Below are 15817 nucleotides of genomic sequence, written 5' to 3' on the forward strand. Positions count from 1 at the left end.
GCACGAGGACATGGCCAGGAATGCATGGAAGTCCCTTTCAACCTACCTGTACAGGCATGGCCCACAGGTTGGGGCAGAGGAAGAGGAACCACATCAGCTGGTTGGTCTCTATAGCCACCAGGTTGTTGATCTGCCCCAGCGTCATCTCTCCCATAGACATGTTGGAAGTGGACAGTCGCAGGATTTTGTTGTAAATCATTGCCTAGTTAATGAAACGGAAACATAGACATGTACAATTACACTTCATGTTTTAAAAATGCATCTGTCTGATGGATATGATACTGCATTCACGCTATAAAGTAATCTACCACAAATGTGAGCTTCTGTTTGATTGGCCAGCGACTTTTTTGCATGATGACCCTGCGTTTTTTTTTTGCTGCGGCCCTCTGCTGAGACGACGCAGCAGTCGCATTCAGATTAATGAGAGGCCTGCATGTTTTCATGCTGTCCCGTTGTCTGTCTGAATGCAGCTTAATTCAGCAGATTACGTTCCAGTTTCTATTAATATCTGCAGTAGTAGCAGCAGTAGTATCCTGGGGTTTAGCCGATCGTTTAAGTCCAGTGGTTTAACTGCCAGAGGCTTTTCTACCCTACTGAGGGATTCATTTCAATAGATTTATGACTGACACAACTGAACACGAACACACGGACATTTCTTTAGTTATTTACTTCCCCGATCACACTGCACAACATGAGGCGCTGTAAAACCTCTATGTAGCTGCGAACTGGCTGTTCCCTCAGCATTTTAAATGATCTGCTGTCATATCAGGTGGATAATGTTTGTTTGAGAAAGAGATAAATTTACATCAGCAAACAGTCTTGGACTCGGGGGAGGGAGATGACTCATGGAGACACTTTCATAGCAACACCTCATGATGGAAACAAAACGTGGAAACATAAACTTTCAGGATGCTTCACTCACCAGCAGGGCGCCCCGCAGGTTGATGCCTGTTTCTATGGTGACGTAGTAAGAGGCCTGCAGGAAGGTCCTCTGGAGGACTAAAGCCAGGAAGAGAAGCACAGCCAGGACTGAGGTGTTCTGCAGCAGCTCGGTGGAAGACATGAAGTACACACCGAAATATGTCTCCTGCAACAAAGCACACACACAACTTTAAAACTTCTTCTTTAAAGGTTGTGAAGCTGATGTGCTGTTTGACCACTGTTTTCACTGAGGAATACATTTATCTCAACATTTACTTTTCACACTCAGGTTCAAAAGTTACGTTAAGAGACAGAAGAAAAAATACATCAAGGTATTTGTGCAGCTGATGACTGAGCCACTGATTTTTCAGCTAATTCAAGGGTTCAAAGCTAAATATGTATCAAACCATTGTAGGCAATATTGCAAATCAATGAGTGGGACTAATTTATGGAAATATGGCAATTTTATACAATTTTTGCATCACCGATTTGAAAGATATTCATTTTACTGGATTGACTGAATTAGCCAAAAATAGACATTCGTGTGATACATAAGCATGTATTAATAAAATAACGGGGGCTGCAGCTAAAGATTATTTCTGCTGATGATTTTCATGATTAATCGATTATTCGTTAAGTAAAAAAAATGTGACAAATGCTCATCAAGACGTCCCAAAGTGACGTCTTCAAATTGCCTCTTTTGTGCAACCAAGAGACCAAAGAATGAAGATTCTTCATTTGCTTTAAGGAAAGACAAAGAAAAGCAGCAAATCCTTACATTTAAGAAGCTGAAACCTGCAAAGGATGGTATCTTTGGTTGAAAAATGACTGAAACAATTAATCGATTAGTTTTCTTTCAATCGATTAATTGTTGCAGCTTTAGAAATCACACACACAAACGCACACTGTAATCCCAAAAAGCTCAGTCTGACGCTCAGCAGACCTTTGCTCTGTATTAAGTGTGAGGCGAGTGGGAAGTTTTCCATGTCACTTAGAAATGCAGGCCTGCTCTGCTCTCTATCTCTGCTGCCCATTATACCCACTTTAACTGGCAGCTCACATTCAACATCAACTCCAACAACGTCCAGCCAAATGGAGTGAATAAAAAATACACTGTCATTACAAGAGCCTCTGTTCTGCCTCTCCTAACAGCTCTGCTGGCATTATGACCTTTGGTAGAAGCTGGCCGGATTTAAGAGGAGTCGATGTCTGTGATCAGCTCTGTCAGCCTTTCTTCCTTCGCCAAACGGACCGTCTGAAACAGTGTCTGTTTTCGCTCTGTCTGCTAAATATCATCATTTTGTATTGCTGCAGTGTAACACAGTGATTTATGAACACTGCTGAAGACCCTGATATAGTGGTAATGAAGAGGCAAAAGGTCGATGTTTTGTGTGCATAATGATTAGTCGATTCATTGACGAGTCCATCAACAACAATTCTGATCATCAGTGAATCGAGAAGTTACTTAATGATGCTTTTTCCAGGTTCAGAGGATGTGAGGATTTGCTGCTTTTCTCTTGTGTTACATGGTTTGAATACATCATCAAGAGCTCTGACAGGCAAATTTGATACTGTCTTATGACATTTTACAAATTAAATGATTAATCAAGTCATAAAATTTAACATCTTTAGCTGGAGCCATAATTCAGTGTTTTACACTTTGATTATGAGGCACAAAGTGGAATTACGAGACTGGACGGGCCGGGGCTAGCTGGTTAGCATGCTAACTTGAGCTTTCATCTCTGCAACAAAATACACAAGTGAAAACTGTTATTTTTTCACATTCTCTTGATAATTTTAGATTATTTTTAATATTTAAAACTAAAATTCTTAGATATTGCACCCTTAATGTAAAGATCAGGTGTTAGGCACATAGTAGTCATGCATGTCATGTGTAATGTGCTCCCTAAAGCTAGCTTTAGGAAAGGTGTTACGTCATCACTAAAAGTGTGTGTGTGTGTGTGTGTGTGTGTGTTTGTGTAATGTGATTTCAGGACCACGTCAGAAGTGTCGTTCACACACAGCTGAACATTCGGTCACACGCAGACACACACGTCCTGGTGGTGACACGATGACCGCGACCACCACCCTGGTGACATCAGTCTGGGATTGAGTCATTTATTGGTCGGCTGGACCACCCAACATCACCGACAGGCAGTGACACAACAACGAGCCATGACGCTGCACTAATTTGCACTTAACTTTTAATAAAATGATGCTATGTAAACACATAAGCCAGACTTTGGTCCCGTCAACAGCTTTACTGAATCAGCTGTGAGCAAACATGGGTTTAAATTTCCAAAGTGATTTCTCTGAAGGGAAATTCACTCAACTTTTCACTCTGTCGTCTCAGTCACAGTCTTTGTTCATCACAAACTGTTCAATTGTGGCGCTGGATCAATTTCTGTATCAGTTTGCAAGTTAACGCAGTAATTTAAGATCTCATAGATCTCCAGTGGTGAGCAGACCCACAATTATTTACTCCAGCATTTATTACTTCACATAAAGAAGCTTTTAGGAAGTTGTAGGAAGGGTGTAGCTACTGTCTCCAAATGGGGGGCTCATAAAGTGCACACACCCACCTTGGTCTTGTCTTGCGTTACAACGCCATCATCAGTCTTCAGGTACTTTACGATGCCAGAGATGCAGAGCGGCCCAGCGAAGCCCAGCAGGTCAGCCAGGTAGCGGAAGGTGCTGCTGAGCAGGATGGGACGACCAAACGCTCGATACATGGAGCGCCAGATTGATGGGGCACGATCGGGGTCCTCGGCTGTCTGCGTGGAGTGAGAGTCGATGAAGGGAGAAAAAGGAAAACCCAGGTTAACAGTAAAAACATATGGTCGGAACACTGAATTAGTGTTAAATCAGGTAAAGGCCTCCATCTGCTCACCCTCTGGTCCTCATAGGCGTCTTTGAGCCGTAGGTAGTTGGTGAGCGCTCTCATGGCGATGGGCAGCTTGCCGATCTTCTTTAGCTCTATGGTCCTCTTATGTGCTCCCATGATGAGAGGATTCATCCACCAATACGTTGCCTAGAAATGTGCCAAGAATCACTGTGCTCTAGCAACATTTGATGTTGATTACCAGACATAAGCATTACGTTTGGCCTGTGACGTGAAGCTGAACCTCTTGTGGCCAAAATATAAGAATATGATCAATTTTTTCTTGCATCCAGGAGGAATCAGTCACTGTTTTTAAGATAAAAATAAGCAAACTGTATTTGTGTTTACCTTGGACAGCAGGTTGACAAACGGCTGCAGAAAGCGAACCCCCAAATCCTGTAAATCCTCTGGTGGTTTCACCTTTTGGGGGTTGGCAAAGAACACATATTTCTACAGGGAGAGAAAAAGACTAAATTACAGACATGTAAGCATAAAAATAATGAAAGTATCCAAGTCGATGCCACACACACACATTGAATAAATAAACAAAAAAACAGGTTTCCGTTCACCAACTACAAAGGACCACATTTCATTTTTAGAGAACAGTTAAATTGATTGATTTGTTTTGTTTCATTTCCTTCCTGGATTAAAGACATTAAAGATTATTTAGTCACTGACGCTGGATGAAACATGATTTCTCACCCTGACTCTTATGACGTTGATCTCCACGGCCATCAGCAGCCCATACAGGATCACTAACAGGGCTGTGATGCAGAACCTCAGGTGCTGCGGTCCAACGCGGTACTCCACAAACTTCCACAGCTTAATGGACTTTGTAATGAAAGCCAACACCCAGTAGATGAACAGGACTGTGTGCAAAGAGGAAAGCGATATAGTGTAATATTAATGGCCTGTTACATTGCTGAGTTAATGCATGAGACCATGCAGTTTTTAGTGGTGTTGGATTTCTTTCATTTCACTCATGCAAAACCTTAACAAAACATGGACAAATGCAATTTGACTGTTCAAAATAAAATCTTCAGACAATATGCCCCTCAGTATCTTCTCTTGTAATGCTCTGTTTCACCTATAGCTTAAAGGTGATCTCCACTGATCTCCACATTAAGGTGTCACTCAGTCAGTCCCAGTCATGTTTGAATCTGGAGACTCTGATTTCACCAGACCTCTGTAGCCCCTTTCTCATCTCTGCTGGAGACGACTACATTAGCTGCTACTAGCATAGCACACCCAAATCTCTGCCCAAACTGTTGGCAGTCACTGTGGGTAATGTAGGGGTCAGGCTATCACAAGACTTGCAGGATAGAGAAAATTTAAAGATGAACCAGCCCGTCAGCCCCCGTGTTGAGTCCTACCAAGCAGTAGTTTGGGGAAGCTGGACGTCTCTACGTTGTGGTAGTAAACCACTGATGTTGTGGCTGCTATGAAGCCCATGAAGGCCGGCATGAAGAGGTGGAGGTGGTTGGTCTCCATCATCCTACAGCGAGAGGCAAACACAAAACAGAATTCATATAGAAAATGATTGATTGAAGCAGATTAATATTTCCCTCACACTATTCACTATAACTTTGATGACGTCAGCAAAAACAAACGAAATATTTTGCGTGATAATGTGATAAAATGTGTCTCTGAGGTCTCACTTGTTGGAGACGATGCCCTCTGCGAACTCACAGACGTGGACAAACAGCAGCGAGAAGGTGAGGATCCACCTCAGGTTGTGGCCGGGGAAATGAAGCCATGTGTTATGATGGATCTGGACCTTGGAGCTCTGGCTGCCCCAACCTGACAGACAGAGACAGAGAGAGGCGGGAAGAACGAAGGACGGCATGATCAACCTGGACTTTCTGAAAAATACAACCTGTATGGAAACAGGAAGGAAACAAAAGCCGACAAAAACAAATGGTGGTACAACAATTGGTTTAAAAACCAGGTGATGTCGGATTTTAGAGAACATTTCACATATATTTTCAGAACTATTCATGAGTATTTCACACTGGTTTACATTCAGGTCACCACAGTGTGAAAATCAGCTTGCAGGGAAAAGGAAAACAGCCTGAAATACATAAATCGTTAAATTTCTTTCCTGTGTTTTACTTTTTGGTACGTCAAGGTAAAATGTCAAAGTTTGTTATTGTTTCATGGCAACACTTGGAGCTAGAAATATCCAAAAAAAACATGCTAAATATCTGATAATCCTAAAATCCTTAGAAAGTTAAATATTCTGACCAAACCAAAACTTAACATTGAACTTCATCCCAAAGTCATTCTCTAATCCTAACAACAATGATAAATATTCAAGCATGAAAGCAATCTAATTTGTTCATCCAGAAGAACCAATTCAGACATAAACAGCCAGTAATCAAACTGATTAATGATAATATAATAATACAATTAAATCTGCAACTAAAGATTATTTTCATCATTGATTAATCTGCAGATTATTTAACGATTAATCACTCGATCTAGAAAATAGTGAAAACCCTGGGACCAAAGGTGATGTCTTCAAATTGACATTGGTAGAAACGGTTGATATTATGAGGATTTATTTCTGCTGACTGTGTTTTTTATTGAGTTTAATTCTGCTCTTAACTAAATGGACCGCAGCCATTTCGGAGACTCGGGGGACAGAGACCATAAAAAACCAAAACCAGGAAGCATCAATTAGTGAGTCCTCAGGGAACGGGCTGAGGGCTTCTGGTCAGAACTATTCCCATAAACTACAGCACGCACACACACACACACAAACGCACACACACACACACACACAAAACATATAACCCACCAGACATCCAGTGAATGTTATTCTCTGCACACTGATACAGCAATAACAGCAGAGTTACTACAACATCACGCTAAACCAATGAGAACACATTTTCCTTCTATATGTTTCTTTATTCATTCTTTCCCTCCTCTTCCTCCATCTTTTCCTTCCTTCCAAAAACTCTTTAAATCTTCCTCTCTATCTTCCTCCCACATCCTCCCCTTTCTTCTCTCTCCCTTTCCCTCCTCCACATTCTTTCTTCTGAATATATGATGCTCATTGTTCAACAGCAAAACAAACAAACGTAATGCTAATCTCACCACTCAGTAGTCTACAATATATTCAGTTTCCTTTTTAGTCAGTTTGACTGTTCTACCATTTCCTGTCCGCACTGGATCACTGAACTGTGGTTCTAATCCCATCTTAACTACCCTTCAAAGCTGCTTAATGTTCACACTGGTGACAAGACAGTGCCGTAAAGTGTGTGTGTGTGTGTGTGTGTGTGTGTGTGTGTGTGTGTGTGTGTGTGTGTGTGTGCATGAGAGAGAAAGAGGGGAAAGTTAATATCACCGACACATCGGCTCTGGCCGCCAGATGACATGGAGCAACAGATTACTGTAACACAGCTCAGTGGGAACCAACACAAGTTTTCCTCTGTTTCACACTGTCAGAGCTGTTTTTCTGCTTTGTTCACTGGCTTTCTGATCACATCTCTGTCAGACAGAAACAAGGGAGACGTCCTGGTGATAACTCTCGCTCGGGTTTGAAAGCATTGCATCAAATCTGAAGTGTAAGTGATGTTAAGCTAATATTCAAAGATTCAGCTGAGGTCTGTGATCACCTTTGGTATTATTATTTTGCACAAGCTATTCGCTGCTGGGTGCAATTTTCCAATATCCCAACCTCTGGACGTTCAAGCAATATAGTGTAAAATCAAATGTCCACCCCCTGCATATAAAAGCAGTGTGAAGTCAAAACATGCACATAAAATAATTTATCCTCTTTAGAGGAGACATGCATCTATCCTGCAACCAGATCTCACTGCCTTCAGCTACTTTACACCATATAAATGGAATGAATGTCTCCTGACTCTGGCCTGTGTTAAACCTTTAACTTTGAATCTGTGATCGCCTCTGATGCTGCATGTGCTTCTGTCTGGCTATGTTTGTTTTTTTCACTAGATGCCCTGAATGTTTTTCTCCTGTCAGAGATTTTGGCATATTGTTGACAACACTGTAGCAATGCAATTAATATCTCTGGGTGCATTAGTCCATTGTGGGCAATTCTGCAAATCAATAAGCAGTGTTATGGTGATACTGGATGTTGAAAGGATTTTATGCATTGATGTGATGAAGCTTCTTTATTTGTCAGGTATTTTATTTGCTGTATTTGTCCCTTTGATTTTCCATTAAATGTAATGTTTTACAATATTTATTTTGAAAATTATATAGACTGTTACTATTATGCATAGCGCCCACTCCTACATCCATCTTATTCAGGGTCACTTATTAGAGGAAAGGGCTGGTTCATCCTGGACAGGTGACTTGTCTATCACAGCGCTAACACACACAGTACATACAGACAAACAAGTATGTTGACATTCCATAATTACTTGTATTTAACAGAATACTGTACGTATCAAACAGTCTGTACAAAGTTCAAACAGCCTGTCTGATCCTGCTCCAATAATCCTCATAAGATTAGTTCTGTCCGGACTGCTGCAGTGATTTCTGAGACTTTCCGGCTGCAAAGGTGAAGCTTAAGAGGCTTAAGCAGGAAACACTTAAACATCTGTCAGAATACACATAACACAGACTGCACCACTTGTGACTTTTTCTGCAGAAGCACAAAAACTCTTTTCTATCTAGATCATTTTGTTCCAAAATACATCCAACACTTCAAAACAGTTACTCCTGAAGATGTTTATTTTTTCATTTCAGCCAGCAAAAAGGTGTGTTTCCACCATCCAGTTATAGAGGGGTTATTATTTTATGGTTAACACTTGATTTGTTTATGTACAAATGCTGCATTCATGTAACACAGGAAAATATGTAGGCAGAAACATGCATACGCGTGTTAATTCCCATCACCTACCGATGAACAGGATGGGGAAGGTGATGAAGAGCAGGAAGACATGGGGCACCAGGTTGAGAGCGTCCACGAAGCAGCCATTGTTCAGCACGCCCTCTGTCACGCTGTAAGCATTGATACCGACGTCGTTGCCGCAAAACGACAGGGCCATGCCACCACCCAACTGCTCCACACAAGCCTGGAGCCAATCAGTGAAAAGAAAAAAACATACTTAAAGAAAAACTAAAGATTAGTTCAAACAACGCGAATAATTTCAGAATTGTTCTAGAGACCAAAATCAGTGAATATAAATCTTGTGTTATAATCTTGATATAGTGACATAATGTTGTGCTCTTCCAAGGTCCGTAAACAGACTTTGGCTTGAACTCTGGAGACTCAGTCAGACATTTTCATGGCATGTCACACAGTCAAGTGCACACACTCAAGCACACAGAAACACAGACGCAGGCCAGCGTCTGTCAGGCATGGGAGCTATTTCAGGGCCAGTGCCCAACTACATGCCCTCTGGCTTATGGTGCATTAATGTTAAATAAGTGTTTGAAAGGCAACATGCTGAAAGTGTCATTAAACATTGTCATGACACCATGGCTGAAATTTCAGGAGACTCAGGTACTTTATCATCTGTTCAGAGCTGAGAGTTAGCATTAGCTTCAGCTGAAACGCTTAAAGTTTTTAAAATACTACTCAATAATGATACCAGTGCAAAGACTCGCCACTCTTCTGAATACTGAAAAAACATAGCCAAGCATGCATAGAGCACGCTAACCAGACATCAGCTAAGAGTGTCACTTTGTGGACGAGCTAACAAACAGAATTAATGCTAATAAGCTAACTACTGATGGTAGCTGAATAATCATTTCACCTCTTACAGTGTGCTCAGAAATCGTTAAAAATGTGTTTTCATTCTGAAGATGGGTGACCGCTAATCCCTGCAGCAAACTCCTTTCTTTTGACTGGATTAGCTTGTTGGTGCCATCAAAACAGTCAAGTGTATTTACGTCATGTGAGATTTGCTATAACTTAGTAATGTTAACTTGCTTAAAATAAGTTCAATTATAATTGTTGTAAATGTGGGAATTTTCGTACCACTATTATCTGCTTTATTCATATGTTTCTTTCATTTTACAGTGAATAATTTTGTCTCTTTCACAAGCTAACGTCAAATCTCTGTTCCAAACCAACAACAAAGATGGCGGCTGATAGGTGCACCTGGCGTCCATCTTTGTTTGGGAGAAGATTCCGGTGCCTCATTGTGGAGAAAGTGGAACACGCTGGGCAAACAGACCCCAGCAGAGAAATATAAGATGTCTCAGGGGTGGTTTTATATGATTATATTGAAGTTTTGATGCTTTTTATCAAATATTTAACCTTGGAACCACTGGACTCAACCACAAGTGATCTCCACAATGAGAAAGCTCCCGCCACTTTTTCACTCAAATGACCATTAGCTTAACGCTGCTTAGACATTTGAGGTAACTTTATTATGTTTTGCCATATGAAGAGTCTCTTTAACTGTGATTCATTGGACTCTCTAACATAGCAAGGAGCTTAGAGAAAGTGTAGCTTTAAGTACATTATGAATAAAAAAAAAAGAAAATTGGTCCCAAGTGACTGCTAGCATGAAATTATCAAGTAAAACGTCTAAATTTGTCTGACAGAACTAAATATTAAATTAAATAAATTAACCTCCAGCTTTCACCAAAAACACCTGCGTTACACTCAGCCCCATTTCTCAAACCCAACAATGTTAAAATACTAGATGTAAGATAGTCCTGAAGACATCAGGAGGCTAATTTATGCACCTAAGTTAAATTGAGTTATTAAGTTAAGCTAACGTTAGCTTAGAGATAAAGATCACATAAACACCAAAGTCTCTTACCTCGGAGAGAAGTAATAATCCTTACTGACACCGTTTCATTCCTGGCGCCTGGATTTCTTAGAAAAAAGAAAGAAAACAGGCAGAGGGAACGAAGAAGAGGAAAACAAACGAAATACAGGGAGAGTTGGAGAGAGAAAAGTTGATTATTTTTAGCCCCGCTAGAGCATCAGCTGCTCCTCATACTGCTGCCTGGCTCTGCCGACTGTGTCAAGTTGCGCCGAATACGACAAAATCCTTCCGGTATGATCCTTCAGAATAAAAGACCAAAAGTTAACAAAAATTAATATAACTCTAGTTCCACTCGCCACTCTACTGAGTACCAAATATGCAGACATTAGAAATCTTCAAACATCAAAGAGTAGCCTTCATTCATACTGCCATCTTAACCCAAGATAAAAGTGAGCTGCAGGCCTGTACTAAGCCTCCTGTGTTCAGTCTAGTTTTAATTTGGTTAAACACAAACTAATTGAGTGTATTGTATGAACCACGTAAGCATGATGTCAACCGAAATATTAAAGATATCAAAAGCAAAATTTGACAGAAGGACCTGCTACAAGACAGGGACTTAAGATTTGGTACAAATCTTCTTTGGATCTTGTTTGGGACTAACCTTTAAAGCTGTTTCCTTTACCATACCATATATGTATTAATTGCCCCACAGGGAACCTGAGAGCTTTAGGGCCACTGAGGATCAGGGTAGCTGCCCAATTTGCCCATTTGTAATTTCCATTGTTGTTTTGACCTGTGTAGTGAAGCACATTTTGCACATTTCATGTCCTTGTGTTCTCCTTATTTGTTTGATACGCATCAAATTGTCATTTTCACTATAGTAGGAAATATTATATCGTAGGAATATTCTAAAAATCATTCATTTTTATTCTTCAGGCGTATGTTAAGCACGTGTCTATCAAACAATTCATCAATTCATCCTAGTTACTTTGGTCCTTGCTGAATTTCACCCTTTTGTTACCTCAATGTTTCCCCAAACTCAACGCAAGCTTTCCATTTCTCGTTATAAAAAAGATGCTTTTATTTTGAAGGTGTACATTCGTAAGTTCCTGTAAAAGTTTAATACATTTTATCGAACTTGATGTAGCGTTCCCTGCTATCAGATTTCCAAACTTGAACCAGTTTGGAGGGGAGAAGGGGGTTTATTATGGGCTTCTTCAGCAGCCGACAGACCTGTCAGTTAACACAGACTTCATCTAGTGACCGTTTTAGCACATGGTTCTTCTTCTTATCATTTTCAGGTTCAAGAACTTCATTTAGACCTCTGCACTACAACAAAACCTTAGTCAGTGATAAATGAAAATAAAATAGTGTTTTTTTAGCATTGTTGGGGTTGTATGAACAGAAACCAACCCTTTTATTTCTTTTAGTACTAAAATCCCTTAAAAATAACAAATTGTAGGACAAAATTCAATTCTCTGGTTGTCAGATTATCAATTAAAAAAGCATTACCCAGAGAAAGCTTTCAATTTATAAAGCCCCAAATTTCCAAGTAAATAAATTTAGTCATGAAACAGTAGAAATATTATCGTTTCTGAAATCACCCTCCTTAACTGGATGAAACGTGCTACATACAGCCTATTATACAGTTTAATGTTTTTCATTGATAAATGTAAAAATATTTCTAACAATTTAGTCTCAAATCTGTGATCTGCTTTCTGCTGTGAAATCATGCAGAATCTCAAAGCTCAGTGAATCTGAGCGGACTCAGGATTCACACGTGAAAGCGCTTCGCTGGGTATGAAAATGCGTCGGAGGACCTTGGATGCGGTCAGCAGGGCGCAGTGAAGCGGACTCAATTCTTTGCTGTCGGCTGTTATTCATGTAAACTGCTTGATTCAGAACAGCAATATGCGATTATTGCACGCCATTATTACAAACTACCGAGGACGCGATAAGAAACCAATCTAGTGTCATGCGCGTATCGTGCAGTATAACCTACAATGTGATTCAGTCGTCCCTCCTACGAGATTGCCCAAACTCAATTCAGAAATCTAGCAATTAAAGGTTTTTACGCGTGCACATCAATATCAGTTACATAGAGTGTGAAATTAACGTGTTTTTCTGAATCAACTGCATTCAATCACATGTTCGGCAACAATAAAAGCAGTGTAGGCATATTACTCTTTGTAAAGCTTTTGACTTTTTGAACTGTCCCGCTTGTAATTGCCTCAGCCTCCTTCCATTAAAAGTATCCTAATCCATGGTGTGCAGGATGAGAGGCCAGCGTGGTTCGAGATCATATCTATCTGAAATGTATGTGATTTGTAGATTATATAGGTACCGAAATTAATATCTGCCTTCTAATAAATCAGATATTATATTTACTCATATTCCTAAGGTACACACCTTTGCTGAGAGGCATGGCGACTTAAACTGCAACATTTTTCAATGAGGTCTGGTACACGCTGCATGTCTTTCACATTAAGAGAGCGTCAAGTATCTCTGAATTGAAGACGTCGCGTTACACCAGGCTGAGGATGCTGACGCCTGGCTGTGAATGGATCAAAGATAAATAAGGAAAGCCTTCCCCAGCACTTACCCGGCCTCTGACGCAGGTTTGTGGGTCTCCTCGGGTCAAAGCGTCCCTTCCCTGATCTAAATTCCTTAATGTGCGGGCTCTTATGAAATTGCGGTTTATACTGAAGGAACGGGGACAGGAAATGGATGTGTGCAACATTTACCGTCGTGTCCGCTCAGATGCGGTGTTACGGCGCTCAAGCTGCGCTGCACAGACGCACACAGTCCCAGATATGGTGCCTGGCTTTTGTCGCTGAAATTTCTCATCATGCATGAGAACACCGTGAGCAAATGTAGGTCAAATCAAAGCCGAATGAGTCTTGCCTGTTTTGAAAGATGCTGTTTTTAGTCTTGCAGTTATTGTGAAATGAGCGTGTTTTCTTATAATAAAAGAAGCTCCAGTGCGCCGCCACAAAGGTTAACTGAGGATCTGACCTGAACTCTGCAGCAGACAGAGGCTTTAATGGGGAACGTGGTTTTGGATGGCTTCGTTAGAATAAAGACAGACAAACCTGCACAGGTCACACAAGGTGGGAGAAAAGGTGATAAACTCTCCTCTCAATCTCAGCATCATCAGCTCTGAAACATGGCTGTATTCCCCTGCACAGCCCTCACCTGTGAAGGCTGTCAGCCTCTTTCCACCTGCGCTGCATTTTATTTTGAAATGCGATGATTGCTGTGCAGCAGAGGACAGGAAGAGGGCGCTGTCCGCTCAGAGCCATCAGAGACGAGGCTGCGCGCTTGATGTGTCATAATGAACTTTAATATTAAATCACACCAGGAAATGTGTCTTTTCACAAATCCTCCTCATAGAAGTAGTTCCCTCATTTAGTTTAGACCATTACTCACAGAGAAACGTCCTTTTTAAGAAAGCCTTTTCTCACTTATTATAATTAGATATTGATTCGAGGCACTTAACTTGATAACCTTCATTTTATACTAATAAAATATAATCGGCTCTTATAGGTGTATAATTAACCATCTATATGTAACATAAATGCTGTTTACTGTACATCAGTGGAAATATTACATCATAATAAAAACTTTCCAGAGCTTTTATTCATACTGGAGCGTAGTTGTATTGCAGTATTGCTACTTCCCTTTAAGTAAAGGATCTGAGTGAGTTTGTTTCATTTAGCTGCATTTTCCTCACAGTCTTACAAACCCCTGACCTGCGGGGGCCCCAACCCAGGGTCAGGCCCTCAGCGTTACTGGGACACGCCGGAGAAAGGTTATGGATCCTGGATGTGGAGCCTGGGACTCCATTTGCTGCCGTCTCCCAGCCGAGAGGTCGCAGCATGGGGGCAACAGGCGAACCAGAGAGAGGGGGGGGGCGGAGGCGAATTCATACAGTGTGTGTGTGTGTGTGTGTGTGAAGAGTGGAAGAGAGGGTGTGTGTGACCGTTTGTGATCAGCGAGATCAAGAGACATCGGCCCTCGTGACTGTGTGTGTGTTTACATCACAGCTCAGGACAGTGTGAGGAGATTCCCATCCACCAGAGGAAGGGAAGGACTTGACCTTTACACACACACACACACACACACACACACACAGAGAGAGAGAGAGAGAAAGCACCATAGCCTTCAATCTCCCCGAGGGTCTGACAAAAACTCCCACTCACCCTCTCTTCCTCTGCGTTTTGCATGCACACACACTCACATACAGTAGGAAAAAAACACAAGCAGACAGCTGTTCAGCTTTCACCTTTGACCTTCACGTCACCGGAGGAGGAAGTGGCGCTCATGACCCTCCGTCACAGGAAGACCCTCAGTGACACCCAGGAAGAAGGATGATGGGGGGAAGGTGGAAATGATTGGCTCATGTCTGTGAATAAATAAAAGAAGGAGTTCTGTTTGATGAAACTCCTGTGACGCAGTTTGAACTCACTGCTTTGTCCACCTGTGGCTGTGTGGAGGGTCCACAGAGGATGCGGTCTCCATCACCCTGCACACAGCCCTGACCCACCTGCAGCAGCCCAACACCTACGTCAGGATGCTATTTAGCTCAGTTTTTAACACCGTCATCCCAGACAAGCTGGCGCTGAAGCTACACGCAGTGGGTCTGCCTGCGTCTCTGTGCCACTGGATCAGAGACTTTCTCACCAACAGGCCTCAGGTGGTGAGAATAGGGAACATCACATCATCCCCTCTGGTCCTCAGCACGGGCACGCCACAGGGTTGTGTGCTCAGCCCGGCCCTCTTCACCCTGTTTACTCACGACTGTGCTGCCATACACCCCACCAACACAGTCGTGAAGTTTGCGGACGACACTACAGTAGTGGGTCTCATCTCAGATAACAACGAGACCCACTACAGAGAGGAGATACGCCAGCTCACCCAGTGGTGTTCAGCCAACAACCTGGTGCTGAACACAGGGAAGACCAAGGAGGTCCAGAAAGACGGATCACGCCCCCCTCCTCATGGACGGAGAAGTGGTGGAGCATGTGGACAGCATCATATTCTTGGGCCTCCACATCACATCTGACCTCTCCTGGTCCACGAACACCTCCCGCCTGGTGAAGAAGGCACAACAAAGGCTGTTCTTCCTCAGGAAACTGAAACGGGCTGGACTCTCCTCTCTCCCCTCTTTCAGAGATAAAAATAAGATCATGCCTGACAACTACAATGTGGTGAAGGAACGCACTCTGCACCTTATGAAAGGATTTAAGAAGGATGCAATGCATGCTGCAGAATATACAGCCTTGGGGTCTATCACAAGAGAAAGCTCAAACTGAGA

At 41.9% G+C, this 15817-nt stretch overlaps 1 protein-coding gene across 1 annotated transcript in view; it reads right to left on the reverse strand.

Moving 5' to 3' along the window:
- The window catches only part of abcc9 (ATP-binding cassette, sub-family C (CFTR/MRP), member 9), a 48062-nt gene extending 39239 nt beyond the window's left edge, over positions 1-8823 (reverse strand). The window contains exons 1-9 of the mRNA XM_041963529.1: positions 8676-8823; positions 5461-5602; positions 5176-5297; positions 4505-4671; positions 4151-4252; positions 3812-3952; positions 3498-3695; positions 923-1087; positions 47-202 (exon numbers count right to left, since the gene is read on the reverse strand). Of these exons, the coding sequence (XP_041819463.1) occupies positions 47-202; positions 923-1087; positions 3498-3695; positions 3812-3952; positions 4151-4252; positions 4505-4671; positions 5176-5297; positions 5461-5602; positions 8676-8823 (1341 nt within the window). The remainder of the gene's footprint in view (positions 1-46; positions 203-922; positions 1088-3497; positions 3696-3811; positions 3953-4150; positions 4253-4504; positions 4672-5175; positions 5298-5460; positions 5603-8675) is intronic.
- Between the last annotated feature and the right edge of the window lie 6994 nt (positions 8824-15817).

This window comes from Chelmon rostratus, chromosome 22 (assembly GCF_017976325.1).
Source record: "Chelmon rostratus isolate fCheRos1 chromosome 22, fCheRos1.pri, whole genome shotgun sequence".
Taxonomy (NCBI): Eukaryota; Metazoa; Chordata; class Actinopteri; order Chaetodontiformes; family Chaetodontidae; genus Chelmon; species Chelmon rostratus.